Source organism: Carya illinoinensis, chromosome 1, assembly GCF_018687715.1.
Source record: "Carya illinoinensis cultivar Pawnee chromosome 1, C.illinoinensisPawnee_v1, whole genome shotgun sequence".
NCBI lineage: Eukaryota > Viridiplantae > Streptophyta > Magnoliopsida > Fagales > Juglandaceae > Carya > Carya illinoinensis.
This window is the reverse complement of record NC_056752.1, coordinates 11294227-11310236: the sequence shown is the minus strand read 5'-3', so window position 1 is coordinate 11310236 and position 16010 is coordinate 11294227. Positions and strand designations below refer to the sequence as shown.

General features: G+C 35.8%; 1 protein-coding gene across 1 annotated transcript; it reads left to right on the top strand.

Annotated features, from left to right (window-relative positions):
* The first annotated feature begins 2759 nt into the window (after positions 1-2759).
* Positions 2760-8290, top strand: LOC122306553 (protein arginine N-methyltransferase 1.5-like). Its single transcript, XM_043119005.1, has 10 exons — positions 2760-2844; positions 6437-6501; positions 6585-6653; positions 6853-6921; positions 7028-7081; positions 7202-7276; positions 7613-7705; positions 7786-7889; positions 8139-8204; positions 8275-8290. Exons 1-10 carry the CDS (start codon positions 2760-2762, stop codon positions 8288-8290), a joined length of 696 nt encoding a protein of 231 aa, XP_042974939.1.
* Positions 8291-16010: the final 7720 nt, after the last annotated feature.

Below are 16010 nucleotides of genomic sequence, written 5' to 3'. Positions count from 1 at the left end.
AAGGATGAACACAATCTCAACGTAATTTGCCTTATGATTCAAAGGGCAATGAAATTCTCTGTAGACAATAAATTTGGTCTTCTTCGAATATCAATTCCTTTGAAAGTAATGTCCATAATGATGCATGTGATTTAGCAAGGATAACACCTGTTACTTCCAACAATATCGTCAAAACTTCAACACTTCATAAAAGAGATTTATATCTCCACAGTATAACTGCATCTACTTCGGTGTTGAGTGATTAAGTTTATTCGTTATGATTTCCTATTATGAAACGTTTTGTCAAGCTTTCCACTACTATAATTATATACGTAAATAGAAAACTGACTTGTATATAAACTTTGATATTTTTTGTTCACATTTTATTATGTGTGGTTTAACTTTAGTCAATTTATGATCTGTTTTAAATCTGTTTGAATTTTTTTTATCTATCTTCACATTTATCATTTATTACCATTTTTATTTTTGTTTTTATTTTTCTTCTCATTGTGCTCTTACTAGTATATATAAATATATATATATATATTATATATAAAAGTTGCAATGTCCATATGAACACTATTTTTTGTTTGGACTTTTTCTTCCCATTTTGTCCCTACAGGTATTTCATAATCACGGTTTCCTCCCTCCATATCCCACCCCCTTCTTCAATTTCTGGAACAACAATCCACTGCTTCTTAGTGTCTTCTACTCAGATAAAACACTTCCACCGCCTTGCATTTTGTCTAAATTCTCTTTGCTTCGCCGCTTCACTCACTTTCTGGAAGATCAATCAATTCCACCACCTTCGTATTTTGTCCAAATCACATTTCTACTCTATAAATATCGTCATTTGCTTTGTCAAACTCCATCATCTTCCTCTACTCCTACATTCTCGGTAAGTGCCTCTCCTTCCTCTCATTTCAGTGTTGATTGTACCATCTGACTCACTCAAAAATGAGTAGCACAAAGGCTATCCCAAGTGCAGGAGAATTTTGTGTAATAATTATGAATAAAATTCCTAGATTGTCTCTTTAGAAAAAGTTGTTAAAATCCAAACTCGTATAAAATGGTGTGAAAAGTTTACAAATAAAAGTGGTGGTATGTACAATGAATAGAAGAGTGCAACGAAAATAAAAAAAATAGTCATAGACTAGATTCATATTTTTGGATTTTTGAGTGTCGAAATGGAATGTAAAATAATAACAAATTGAAATTAACAATTAAGGACTCAACTACGCTAAACAATTTTAATTAATCTGAAAATTAAATAATAAGACTGAATTTATTTAAGTCCTAATTAATCTTTAATCAATCTAAGATACAATTGTAATGCATATTTAATGGAAGTTTAAAGAAACAAGAAAAATAACTAACATAAAATAAAAATAAACAGCAAATAAAATGCCCAAACTTTTAAGCCAAAAATATCAAGAATACATTATAATTTTCAAATTGAAATTAAATAAAAAGAGCAAGCCAAATGGATAGAGATGGAGATTGAAAGGAGTGAAGGAGGCTGGATTGTAACAGCAATTGGACCCTTCAAGGAGCTCTTCAACGGTGCTGGAGCCTATATTTCTCTGCTGCGTTAAAGCCCCAAACGAAAAGAATGAATTTTTTTATTATCCCAGGCATCGTGAGGCGTTGGAGGAATGCTCAAAAGAAATTATATGCGGCACTAAAAATGCTCCCAAGTGAAAATAAAAGTGTTGTCGTGCATGAGTTGAATATCCCAGAGTACAATATATGTTGCCGTGATGAAATGAATGCCCTAGTCAATAAAATGTATGCGGCGTGTACCAATCCCAGAGAAAAAAATGTGCGGCGTGAATGAGCCAATAGTGTGTATATATATATATATACTGTCATCCCCCTAGGTCAAATGAAAAGCAAATCCCTTCTTTTTTTTTCTCGTGGCGTGAATGACCCAAAAAGCAAAGGAAAAGTCTTCTTGGTCCCAGCGTATGACTTTCAATAACTCCCAAACTTCCATTTCTTTTGACCACTACAAATAAAGATAAATAAAATAAAATAAATAAAATAAAAAATATAAAAAAATATATATGTTATGCATATAAAGAAAAAATTGCTCAACAAAATCATAAGTTCTAAAATCAAGCATAAACTATACTATTAACCAATTTAAATCACAACTCGGATTTATTCATCATAATATTTTTTTATATAAAACCAATAATAATGTAATAAAATAAATAAAATATATTGGTTCTAAATATATAAAATATGCAATATTTCATTTCAATCACTATCTTTGTAGCACCTCCATAGAAGCCCCACATCCAACCACGATGCACCCCAAGTTCACAAGAGGCAGAGTCTCACTCTAGGTCGTCGAACCAAGAAAAAAAAAATGCAGAGCCTCCATGCACAGTCGGGCATCAGACAACAAACAGAAAGAAAAATGCTCGAATGGAAGCTTAGCCTCGCAAACACACTGCAACTGAGATTGTCACAATTAGATTTAAATGTACCCATTTACACACAAAAGGCAAACCAAACAATAAACTTTAAACAACCTCATTAAAAAACAAATTCATGGCCACAAACCACTCAGGAAGACTTGTAATAGATAAAATTATACAAAAATCTGAGAGCCCAAAAAATTTAGAAACAAACCCAATCCAAAGAGAAACGAACAAGCGATGAAAACCTGGAAACTAGTAGCACATGAAAGTTTAATCTTGGAATCCAAATTTGATCAGAAAGTTATTGAGGAAGCCCAAAACATCACTTTGGTAGCCCTGCCCTGAGACAAAATGGTGCCTGGACCCACAGCCATGGAGCAGTCTGGGGAGAATGGGAAAGAAGGCGAGGAAGTGAAAGACGAGCATGGAGATCCAGGCATTCATCTCTAGAGAGCATCTTTAAGCCACTGTAGAGATTTTGAACAAATGGTACATTATTAGAAAGAAGAGGGCTAGGCCTAGATTGGAGGAAGAAATTGGCATAGGCATGGAAGATGGACAGGAAGCGCTACTGTTGTCATATCCCACTCCTCTCTCTTATGATTACGAGTCTCGTTTTGCATGCTGAATCTCGATAGTATGTTTTTAAAAATATCAAGTTATTTCTAAATCAAGCCCAATGTTTTAAAGTCTTTGAATATTTTAAATGTCTTGAAAATATTTATATGGGATATTTCCAGTGTTATTGAACTAAGCCTAATTTTAGGTAAAACAATTATAATATTTTTGAAGAGCTCCAAAAAATATTATAATTGTGAAAAATCATTTTAATTAAATGATTTTAGTTATTTAAAAATATTATAATATTTAAATTATATTAAAAACTCTAAATTTATTTAAATGATTTTATTCTCTTAAAAATAATTAGCAAAACTTCATCATTTAATTAAGGATGAAGATTATATTTTATAAATTTAGGTTTAGTTACAATAATGTTTACGCATTTTCAAATCAGTGTTTTTATTCTATTACCATTAGATCGCTTTGAAGATCCCAAGATGTAGGGTCTGGATTAAATACCGAAGCTCCTAACCTTTTTTCCTCACTTTTCCCTTACCCCTCTCTCTCCTCCTCTCCCTTAGCTTGCACGACAGCCTCTCCCCTTCTCTTCACCGTAGCTTCTTCTCCTCTTCAGCCCAGCCACTTTTTGCTGCCCAACCTCACCACCACCACCAGTGTCTCCCCTCAAGCCGTTTGTTGCCCAGCCTTACCGTCGGTGAACCCCTACAGCAGCTCTCTCTCTCTCTCTCCACCCTCTCTCTTTCTGAAATGGATTTCACCCATTTCTCTCCTCATTACGCCGCCGTATATGGCCAACCAAGTCACCCAGCACCACCATTGGCTCCTCCTCTCACCGACGACCACCTACATGGCCTCTCTTCCCCGCAGTCCTCTCCCTTTCCCTCGGATCACCACACACATGCACCCACAAAACCCACACGGGTTCACCCCTTCAATCAAGGCGTCGCCACCATACACTAGCCCCCAACCCTACTGGTAGCTTCCCCTCTTACCGGTGACCTCCCCTAGCCACCCTCATGCGCAGCCGAAACCCCTTAGCTCTTCCCTCCCTCTTGCACACAGCCTTCCTCTCACACAGGTCCTTGATTACACCCAAAGAATAACGTGGTAATTGTAGCACAGTTTTAGGATGTCGATTCCACAGGGAGACAAATTAAAAGAATAGTAGAAGGAACAAAGAAACTTAATAAAAATATCAAATGATTATTGGAGAACAAAGATTAATTTTAAATGTAAATTAAAGTGAAACAAAGTTACTAATGGAAAAAAGTAATCAAATTGATGAATAGTAGAGCGTCGGGAATCCCTTGCACAAATTTGATATTTTAATTATTCTTAATTAATTAAATAACTCAATTGGGAACTCAATTCATGAAATTTCCAATCGGAAGGTATAATTTTATAAACCAAAATTAAACCAAATGTAATCCTTTGAAAAATCATTCATCACTTTTAAAATATGTAAATTATTATCCCTATTGAGAAAATCCAACGAAGACAATATACTCAAGGAGCAATATTGCAACAAAGAACTAAATTGATATAGATAAATAATTTATCCAAACATAATCAAAGAACCAATCCATTCAATAAAAAAAGCATGACTGAATCCATAAACAGAATAAATTCTATGATTATTTGGAGAAGAAAAAATAACAATGAATTGAGAATGATAAAACAAAAGAGTTTTAATAATTGAAAAGCAAATACATAAATTAAAAATACCATCAATGTACAAGTTCATCCCTAACCCTACTTGAGAATTTAGTTAATCATAAATATAATAGACAACAAAAATCTCCAGAGAAAATTGAAGTGAACGGCTGCCATGGAAGTGATTTTATCCTCTCTTCAAATCTGCCTCTCCTCCTCCCCTATTTTGTGCTCATGATATGCTTATATAGGGTAGGAAAGAAACCCTAATATCTTCATAATTTCCACATAAAAAAATTGCCTAATTAGGACTCATCTTGCCAGCCATGTATGCATTTCAGGAGTTTGAATTTGGAAATCCTTATTAGAGACAAATTTATAGTCCTTTAAGACAGATTTCTAATTCATCAAGAATTGCATCAATCTGATTTGTGAGTAAAAAGTTATGATCAAAATACTAAAGTACATCCAGACTATCTCCTAGCAAATTTCATATTTGGACTTCTTGCAGTTTCCGTTTGTGATTTTTCTTTTCTTTCCTTGATACAAATTGCTCTCAAACCCCATGAAGCTCCTCCTTTAAATTTGACCGAGCATTGACTTGCTCTTTTATAAACTTTGAAATTAAACATAAAAAAAAACTATTTAGGAGTATCCCAACATAAATAGAAACTCAATTGAATAATACACATTAATTTCTATAATTTCTATTCACATTTTAGCATTTTAATCCAATGATAGTAGCTGCCATCACGAGCTCCCCTAACCACCATGACCTCTTCCCAAGCTCCTCTATGCCCAGCTAAGCCCTCCACCTCTCTCATGCTCCCTCACATTCTCGGATGCACTGTTCATGGCTAGATGCCATCATGCTTTGCCCCTCACAGCCATTCCGAGACCACCATGAGCCTTCCCATGGATTTCCCTTCCAGACCAACCAAGCCACACACCCAAACAACCACCGTACATGGTGGATAGCCACTGTACATGGCTAACCACAGTCTTAGGGGTTAGTCGCCATGTACAACCTCATCGACCGTGATGGGTAGTGAGCATGCAAGAGTTAATCTCAACGATGGTATAACACTCTCTCCCTCATTATTTATGTTAGATGCTAGTTGGTTGGTTGTGGACACACTACAAGAAAAATTAGTATTTGCGGCTAAATTTATTTTCGGCGGTACAATTTTGGTCGCAAATAGCCATATTTTCAATTTCAGGAAAATGTTTGTGTCAACTTAAAAAAATAGCCGCTAAAAATCATTATTTGCGGCAAGTTCAGTGCGCCGGAAATAATCTGGCCGCAAATAAGCCTGTCAGCCATTCCAAGGTCGACTTAATCACATTTTCGCCATTATATGTATTTGTTACAGCGACATTTTTTACTTGTTACGGCGACTTTTTAAGTCGCCTTAATAACTTCTGCAAAGTTAATTCCCTCCCTCCTCTTATTATTTTCCCTCTCTTTCTCGCTCTCTGTCCCTGTCTCTGTCTCTCTCTCGCTCTGGCACTCGGGTTCTACAGGAGGGTTTCCATTTAGAAGCCAGCGCCGCCGTCTTCTCATCTTCTCGCCGGTGAGTTTGTCTTTACAACTTCTAGGCTCCATTAATCTCTTTCTCACTCTCTGTAACCCTCGCTAGTTTCTAACCCAAACCATAGTTCTCTATTTTTGAAACAAATTAGTTTCTAACCCTCGCTAGTTTCTAACCCAAACCATAGTTCTCTGTTTTTGAAACAAATTAGTTTCTAACCCTCGCTAGTTTCTAACCCAAACCCTCGCTATTGTTATTTAGGATTTTTCTCTAAGTTGCCTCCCCCTGAAATTTTGGGAAAATCTCTTTCTCAGTTTATTTTTCTGGTTTTTCATTTAATGGAAATATGATCTCTTCAACTGAAATCTGACAATAAAAATAAAAATAATTTTCTGTTATTTATATGCAGCCTCTCATGGATAACCTTGAGGCTCAAAACTACGAGACATTTGAGAAAGATGCAGTGAAATACATTCAGGTATATTTTGTGAGTTCTATTTTCGACAAGTTTATCTTTAAATGTTGCTGTTGTTGGCAGTCCTGTTAGGCAATATTTCATGTCAGTAGTAAGTGGACAGATTATGGTTATTATTAAAAGGCAGTATGCCATGATTACGACAGTGGAAACTAGTGATATTTTTGTTTGAATTAATACGCTGTGCGCTTACTACTTGTAGTACCAAAGGGCAATTTGTAAAGCTTTGCAAGATAGAGTTCTTGAAGAAAAAGCATCAACACTAACCATTGTAAGCAACCCACCATCTTTTCATGATTTGATTGATTTTAATAAACAAATATAATGCAGTTGGTATCTGGCATCCATTGCATCATTTTTTTTCCTTGTATTCCTAGGTATTGATGGTTGTAGGAGCAGGGCGAGGACCTCTTGTCAGGGCATCATTGCAGGTACATTCATATAACTTCCGCTTATTCAATTGTGGCTATGTCATGTCTTTAGACTGCATGCTACATGGTGAGATCTCTTTTTTCATGTTGTATTCTATTTTTTTTCCTCTTCATACATAGGCTGCTGAAGAAACTGGCCGCAAGCTTAAAATTTACGCTGTGGAGAAAAATCCAAATGCAATTGTTACACTACATGTGAGTTAATTATATTTTGTATTGCAAGCTTTGCTACTTTGCCGCAATGTAGATAACATGCTTAATGTGTGAACAATTATCATATTGGTTTATAAACTGCTGAAGTCATCTAGACTGATGCTTTGCTATTCTTGAGTTAGTTTAATCATTTAATTACGAGGTGGGCTTATATTCACATACATGAATATTGATTATGTAGGATATTGCAGTTTTCTTTTTCTAAAGTTATCTTTTGAAAATTGCTTTCGCTCGACATTTTTTAGTGTATTGGTCGAGTGCATCGTTCTGTATGCCTTGGTGCCCTTTTTACTTGCAATCTTATATTTCGTGGAACAGAGCTTAGTCAAACTAGAGGGCTGGGAAGACACTGTTACCATAATTTCTAGCGATATGCGTCACTGGGATGCTTCTGAGAAAGCTGACATTTTGGTAAGGGCATATTACCTTGAATCTATTTTTTATTTCCTTTGATGCCTGCTTATTTTTCTTTGCCTTTTGTTGGTTCTTAGGTTAGTGAACTCCTAGGTTCTTTTGGTGACAATGAGCTTTCTCCTGAGTGCCTAGATGGAGCCCAGAGGTTTTTAAAGGACGATGGGATTTCAATACCATCTTCGTAAGTATATTCTCTAAAGTATAGTATTTTCATACTTATGAAGAAATATATGAGTGTGTTATTTTATGAATTTATTGTCCCGAGGAAAATCTGAATGGGCTATGTGCTTGCTTTGCTTAATGGTTGACGTGCGAATGATGATAGATAAACTTATGCCATACAGCTGGCAAGACAAATTTTTGTTGTTGCAATGTTTTTATTTTAATGAACAGATGCTTCTTTTATGAAATTATAATAGGCCCTTTTCAGGTACACAAGTTTCATTCAACCGGTGACGGCTTCAAAGCTATACAATGATGTATGCCGCTTGCCCTTGTGGTCTAAAATTTCCACCATTTCCTTATTCAAGTATTTAATTAAACTTTTGTGGTTAAGTCACATAAAGATCTTATGCACTTTGAAACTGCTTTCAATTATATCCTTGGAGACTTTTCTCTCATTGTTTACCAATTTCAGGCTATTAGTGCATTTTCAGCTGTCATTGATCGACTAGGTACTATACATTTTCCCTTTTCTCTCCTTATATAATTAATCTGTGTTAAATCTCTGAGCAATTATAACTTTGTATAATGGGATGAACATCCTGCACATCCTTCAATGGAATCTTCGATGAAAATTGCATAACAGAAGATTATGTCTTTTTGTGATTTTAGGAGGTTGAAATAAAAGCTGATGAATGTTTGTTCAAAACTGCATTTGAACAATGCTTTAAATGCAATTATGGTGGCCCCATTCAAATGCAGTTTTGATCAAAACTCTGTGAAGTTCTATGGATGGCCTCTGTTTACGTCTCCTTTCGAATGCATTTCAAACATGACTCTCTAGACCTGTTTGGATGGCCTCTGTTTGAGCCCTATTCAAACTTTGCTTTGAATACCTCTGGAACTCTTTGGATGACCTCCATTCAAAGCAGTACTAAAATATTGTTTATGGCTTTATTTGTTTTTTGGTAATTTCATTTATTTTAGGGTTTTTTTTTTAAAATTTTTTATCACATTGCTTCCAAAATAACTTTGTTTTTGAGCTTGAATAATAATTTTGGAAGAATTCTCTCTTTCCACCACTTTTTATTCTTTGGAATTAACAAGAGTTGACACCCTTATTCCTGGTATTCTTGGCAAATCAACAGGTCTGAGGAAGACTTTACGGTATTCATGCATGAATCAATGGGTTTATTATGAGGTTGCTGTAATTTTCCTAGCATCTTTGTCCTGTACACTCCCAGAAATTTGAAAACATCTTCTTTGTCCTATACACTTCATGCATTAATCTCCATGAAAGTGGATAAGATACAAGATTGGAGGAAACTTGGATGCTTTTTTTGCTTTTCTTTAGAGTTATCATTCCTGGAAAGCAGAAGGATGTTTCTTCTGTAGTTGTTCTTATTCATTTGCCTTCCTGGATCCATTGATATCAGCTGTGGTGTAAATATTGTATCTCATTGTTTAAGAGGTACCTGCAGATCTGTTTTTCCTTTACACTTTTTATAATCAATCGAGTCGTATGTATCAAGGAGATTGGAAATAACGAGAATGTTGCTTGAGTATTTTGTTGGTAGTATATACTTATTGGACATTCTGTGTATGTTCATATGGTTCTCCTTTTTATTCTTTTTATTTTGTTAGAAATATGCATGACTAGTGAAACCAAGGGAGTCCGTGATGGTAGATGTGTTCAAGTTTGAACACTTATTTACCTTATGATAACAACTTTACCTCTCCCCCAACTCTATGCAGGTGAATTTGATGACATTTTAGATAGAAGCTCTAAATTAGTTTCTGAACCTGTAGAAGAGATACAACTTGTGTACCATAGTGTTAGTTCACATGTACTGGAGTCCAATGGATCCTTGCCCAAAGACAAGCATAAAAGATTATTGGATATAGAGAATTTAACCGTACAGACACCAAGTAAAGCTAACTGGTTAGAGACTTAAAATTGGTGGTCGATGAGATGGATCACTTACTGGTTAGTGAAGTATTCCTTAATTTATTTGTGGATTTTTATTATGGCAAGCATGTTGGGGCTGAAAAGTATTTATTGGTTAGTAATTTAACTAACAGGTAACAGGACCTAGTGGGAGTGGTAAGACTTCCTTGGTAAGAGCTATGGCTGGCCTTTGGAGTACTGGAAGAGGAAAAATCACATTCTATACATTAGAGGATTTGGTAGCATTGCACCTAGATATCTATAATAATATAATAATAAAATGTACAGAAGATTGAAGTGATGATGAGAGTTGCTGGCAGCTTGTTTCATGTCAGTTTTCTTTAAGAAACAGCTAGCTAACGGACTGCACAATGTTTTAGATATAAATTCATGCAATTGGCACACTTGGAAGGAGCAGTTTAACTCCCAACTGCTTCCTTTACAAATTATGATTTAAATATGATTAGAAAATCTGCATGCATAGTTGGTATAGAAAACATGTACGAGAAAAATGAACAACTGTTGAATACTTATACTTTGATTTATTTCATTTTGCATTCTATCTGGTTGGTTGTGCATGCTAACTAGCTTGTGTTTGATGACATCTCTAAAATCTTATGATCTATTTTTTGTTCTTATTTCTCACAGGATTGAACCAAGATATCAAGAAATATAGAGCAAAAACATTTCAAAAGCTGTCAAAGATTGATGGAATCAAAGTTAAACCCATATAGAAAAAATTTCACTTGTAAATTTATATTCCATTGTGATATGTTGGATGGTTTTATGTAAAATTTAAAACAATAGCAGTATAGTGGTGAATTTCAAATATGTACTTTGAGGTTATATGAATGATGTTTCAAGCAAAAACTGAATTTTTCCAAATATAGTATTTTTTTGTTTATTAAGAACAAGTACCTTTACGTTTCAGAGAAAAAACAACGTATGAATAAAAAAACATATTTTCGGCTATAAAAAGTAGCTGCAAATAATTATTTCCAGGAAAAAAATATAGCCGAAAAAAAAATTGGCCAAGTCAACCAAGCCAGCATTTATTTGCGACTTTAAAAAAGTAGCCGCAAATATATATTTCCGGCTAAAAAATATAGCCGGAAATAATTTTGGCCATAGATGATGGATCTTGGCAAAAATTATTGCGACAAAATTTTATTCATTTGCGGCTATTATTATTGTCGGAAATAATGTGTATTTCTGGCTATTCTCAAAGTAGCTGGAAAAACTTTTACTTGGCTCTATAATAGCGGCTATCTGTTGGCAATTAGAAATAGCGGCTAATAACTAATAGCGGCTAACTTAGGTATTATTTCCGGCGAATTTTGCCGCCGGAAATGGAACAATTTATTGTAGTGACAGTGCTATGGATACGTGTAGAGTTTGCTGTGTAATGAAGTGTTGGGCGTAACTATGCAATGTGCTGTGAAGTGTTGTGTGATATGCTGTGAAGTGTGGGTGTGAAGTGTGTGCAGTAGTAGTGATGTGACATTGTGAAGGGAGTACATGTGATATGTACTCCATATTGTGTAGCAATGCACCATGTGGCATGCGTCGTACTAGTGTGTGTGGTGTAGTGTGGATGGAAGGGAGTTCACGTTTAGTGTACTCCATGTAGTGAAGTCGTGATACACCAGATGGCATGTCACGAAGGTTAGATAGCATAGCCGAGGAGTATAAAGTGTGTGGTGTAGTGACCCTGTCATAGTGACGGGTGTCACGATGTAGCTTGAGATTAGCCTCGAGCCATGTGACATGACAAAGGTGTAGTGTGAATGGAGCCTTGTCGTGTCAAGTATTGGGATGAACTTGTAAAGGACCAGGAAGTAGGAAAGTCTTGTTGATCAGTTTGAATAGAAGTTGATATCGGAGTATGGAGCTTGTTTATACAAGCAGACATTCAATGGATTATAAGTTGATCTTAGGTGATAAGGGGGTATAAGGTACATGTGCGTTGAGAAAGATTATGTGAAAGACTTTTAATTATAAAGTTTAATATTTTTCGCTGTAACTCTCTTTAAATTAAGAAATACGTTTTATTTTATAAACATGGAGTCTTTCACATCCTGGTATGAAAGGAAAAAGTTTTAAACGAATAGTAATTCTCGTCGTCTTTCTTAAAATCATTTTCTAAAAGTCTCACCAAAAATATGGGTGTTATAGTGGTATCAAAGCAAGACCAAGGTTATGAACGACTCTTTAAAATTTTTTAAAATAAAAGAGAGAAAATCCTTTTCATATAAAGAAAACTTTTGAAAAGAGAACTAGAGTAGGAAAGAAAAACCTAAGATGATGTCTTCCCAAGGCATGTTTTGTCCTGCAGTAAGTATAAGAAAGTATTTTCTTTTAACTATTATAGTATTTAACAAGTATGACATAGTTAATGCATGCATGTCAGACTGGCACCTACTAGGAAAGGTCATGTTAAGTGCATGTCATGAAGGAAGTAATAGAGAATGAACGTAGCTAGATGGGGAAGAATGAATGACGAAATGCTAGGAACGTATAGACGTAGTCCCATGTTATGAGAGGAATAGACTAGAAATGCTAGATGGATGGCAATAGTTAGGAAGTTCATGAACGATTGCAAGCTAAGCGAGGATCGAGATGGAAGATGAGACGGCAACTTTAAGCTTTTTCTTGCAGGGATCTTAATATGGGTAGTGTAAGCGCTACCTGGCGGATGTGGTTAAATACCTGGAGTGTACTTTGAGCATGCCAATGGAGAAGTGATGAGACATGAGGAAGAAGTTCTATGCAAGAAATGACCAAGATGCAGAACTGTTGAGCAGCATCCTGGAGTAGTTGTAAGGTGACCCTGTCATAGTGACAGGTGTCACGATGTACCTTGGGATTATCCTCGAGCTACGTGACGCAATAACGTTGTAGTGTGAATGGAGCCTTGTTGTGTCAAGTGTTGGGATGAACTTGTAGAGGGCTGGGAAGTAGGAAAGTCCTACTGACCTAATTTGAATAAAACTTGGTATCAGAGTATAGAGCTTGTTTATACAAGCAGACATTCAATGGATTATGTGTTGATCTTAGGTGATAAGGGGGTATAAGGTACATGTGCATCTGGTGAGACACGTGTGCTAGACGGATTTACCATATATAATGGGTAATTTGTCCTAAGCATTGTTACATGATGTTTAAGCCTCAAAGTTGGCTTAAAGTCATGTGGCATGTATGGATGGAAATGAGGATTTAGTGTCGGCTAAGATGCGTGAAGGAAGTGACGGGTGTACCATCTATGATTGGGATGCGTGACTTAGTCTTTCTAAGTTATACATCAAAATGTGGTTAATAGAAAAGTAAGATGAATGTCTTAGTATCTTAACCCTAAGGTGAACCATATGGATTCACTTTAGTGGATGAGCACTCGAAGTAGAATGCTGAATTTGGAAAATTTGACCCAAGTGGATCCCAGAAAGAGGAAACATGATAAGAAAAACATAGAAGACGGAGGTAGTGACTGTAAGTGGATCTCGAAGGTTTTAACATAGTAAGTGGCACATAAGAGCATGGGATAGAAGAAGAAGAAGAAGAGTGTTTCAAGTGAAGTGTAATTCTATTTCTAATTTAGTTGCTTATGTACCAGATAGAGAATGACGTTGAGGTTGTGTATGCATGTAAATTGCCATCTGATACGAATGGATTGCATGAAGTAAGTATGACATGGAGTCCAGGTAAGTATTATGTTCATACTCTTCTAGAGTTTTCTAAAAGATAAGAAATGAAAATGAAATGCTTCCTTTACGATGCTTTACAAAATGACACTGAAAATGTTTTATGAAAGCATGCTAAGTATAAGTTTTCAAGTATACATATATAATGGCCTTTCTTGGCAGCCCTTTTTTATGCACCCCAAAGTATTAAATATATGCATGTGAATGAATGTTATATGTAATAAGTATTGGATGTATTTTCAAGAAATGAAATGCGAGACTTATGCCTCATGCTTTAAGTGATGCTTTAAAGAATGTGAAAAAATGCGATAAAATGTCCTTATGATTTGAGGTTTTAAAATGTCCCTAGGAAAGATGATGTTTTAAATGATGCCTTGAAAGATGATGTTTAATGATGTTTTAAAGGATGTTTTAAATGTTGAGATTTAAGCCCATGCTTTTAAATGATGTTTATGAACTGAAAGAATGAAAGAAAGGATTGAATGAATAAATGCTTTAATGTATGAAAATACGTAATGGCCACGACTGAATTAATGAAAGGGTACCAAAGTAATGGGTAGATTGCAATGCCGAAAAAGTAGTACTGGTAGTGCACCTAGTGTTGATCCCTGACTAAAAAGGGATTCCCAACCTATGGCCATGGACTGAGTCCAGGTACAAAGGAAGACCGTTAACCCTCACACACGGGGCGTAACAGTGTGTAACAACCAATGAAAAGTGATAAGAAAGAATATATGTATGTTAAGAAAGAATGCATGTATGCTCATACTCTTTACTAAATGAAGGCACGAGGCATAGGGAAATGTTTTATGAAAGAAAAGAAACGCTTTATGAAAGAAAATCCTTTTCAAGGAAAACCCCGCCTCGAAATGTTTTAAATGAATGAATGTCTTAAGTATAATATGCATGGAGTGATGAATGCATGGCTGAAAAACTACCTTATTATATTTTAACTGTATGAAGTAATGATTACGAGTCTTCGACTCATTTTAGTTTTCATGTGTGCTCTCCTAGGGACAAGATGGACAATATGTGTAAGGATGGACAAGGCCTAAGTGGAAGAGCACAGAAGCCTAGGCACAAAGTTTATGCAAAAGACTTTTAATTATAAAGTTTAATGTTTTCCGTTGTAAATCTCTTTAAATTAAGAAGCACGTTTTATTTTATAAACATGGATTCCTTCGTATCTTAGCATGGAAGGAAAAAGTTTTAAACAAACAGTAATTCCCATCATCTTTCTTAAAATCATTTTCTAAACATCCCACCACAAGAATGGCCATTACAGCTGTAGAAGTCATGAAATAAAAATAAAAGGACTTGGTTGGGTAGAGATCTGAAAGTGACCTAGAAAGAAAGGAGACTTGAGAGGCATGGCGTGATGCGAGGCGAGACTGAGTTATTTTTTATAAGGAAAAATGACTTGCAAACCCTTCTAAAGACCCTAGAAATTTCTCAAGAAAAGCACAAAAAAAAAAATCAAAGGAAAAAAAAAGGGACCAAAATCTCTCTCCAAATCACAAGGGTATCGAGTTAGACACCCTTTCAAGATCAAGAAGAGGGGGAAAAAAAACCATTTTAAGTGAAATGCCCCAAAACACATCACTCTAGAACAAGTCCTACAAAAAGAAAACCCACAAATGAATCTAAGATCATAAAGAGAAATGAACCATAAACCCCAAATTTAAGAGGAGGGCTTAGTACATAATTAACAAAAGAACAAAAAAGTTTATACCTTTTTTGCCTCATATGCATCGAAACAGAACAGTGCACCTGATTCAACCTCTTGCAAAAAAAAAAAAAAAGAGGAGCATGCAATAGCAGAAGATAGAAAACAATGTAGAAAAAGTAGCTACAAAGAAAAGCCAGGGCTTCAATAGAGCTCTGATCAGAACCAAATAAGAGGATTAGAAATCTATGGCCGACGTTTACTTTGAAGATACAAAGCGAAAAGGTTGGTTAAAAGTCCCTTCTAGGGAAAATTGCAGAAACAGTGACACTAACCGACTCATAGACCAAACAAGAGACATATGGAGTGTTAACATCATGTTTCTTAAGCCCTTGGGTAGGGTCACTCAGCCCGACCGGGTGTTCACTCTAGTCGTCGCCTGATGGGAGAGAGGGGTGGCTCTGCGGTGGCCTAGAAAACCTTCAATGCCAAAGTTAGTATAGAGATAAAAAAATGCTTTAAAGAAGAAGAAGAAAATAGTAGAGTATAATTCACAATAGACTTGAGTTCAACCTCCCTTACCTCGCTGTTCTGGGTGACCTTTATACTTAGTCCTTTAGGTCAGGTGGGTCATGCCCTTTGTTTTGGGGCAGAGGGACGCCTCCCCCCAGAGTCTCCACTGCCATGTTGCATTTAATATGGTGTGGGTCTCTGGTAGAGTTGCCTGGAGCTGTCTCTTCCCCTTTTCCCTGATCATGGTTTCTTGCATCCTTCTGCAACGTCCCATCTCAATGTTGATGATTACCTCTGACTTGCTCGGGTCTGGGA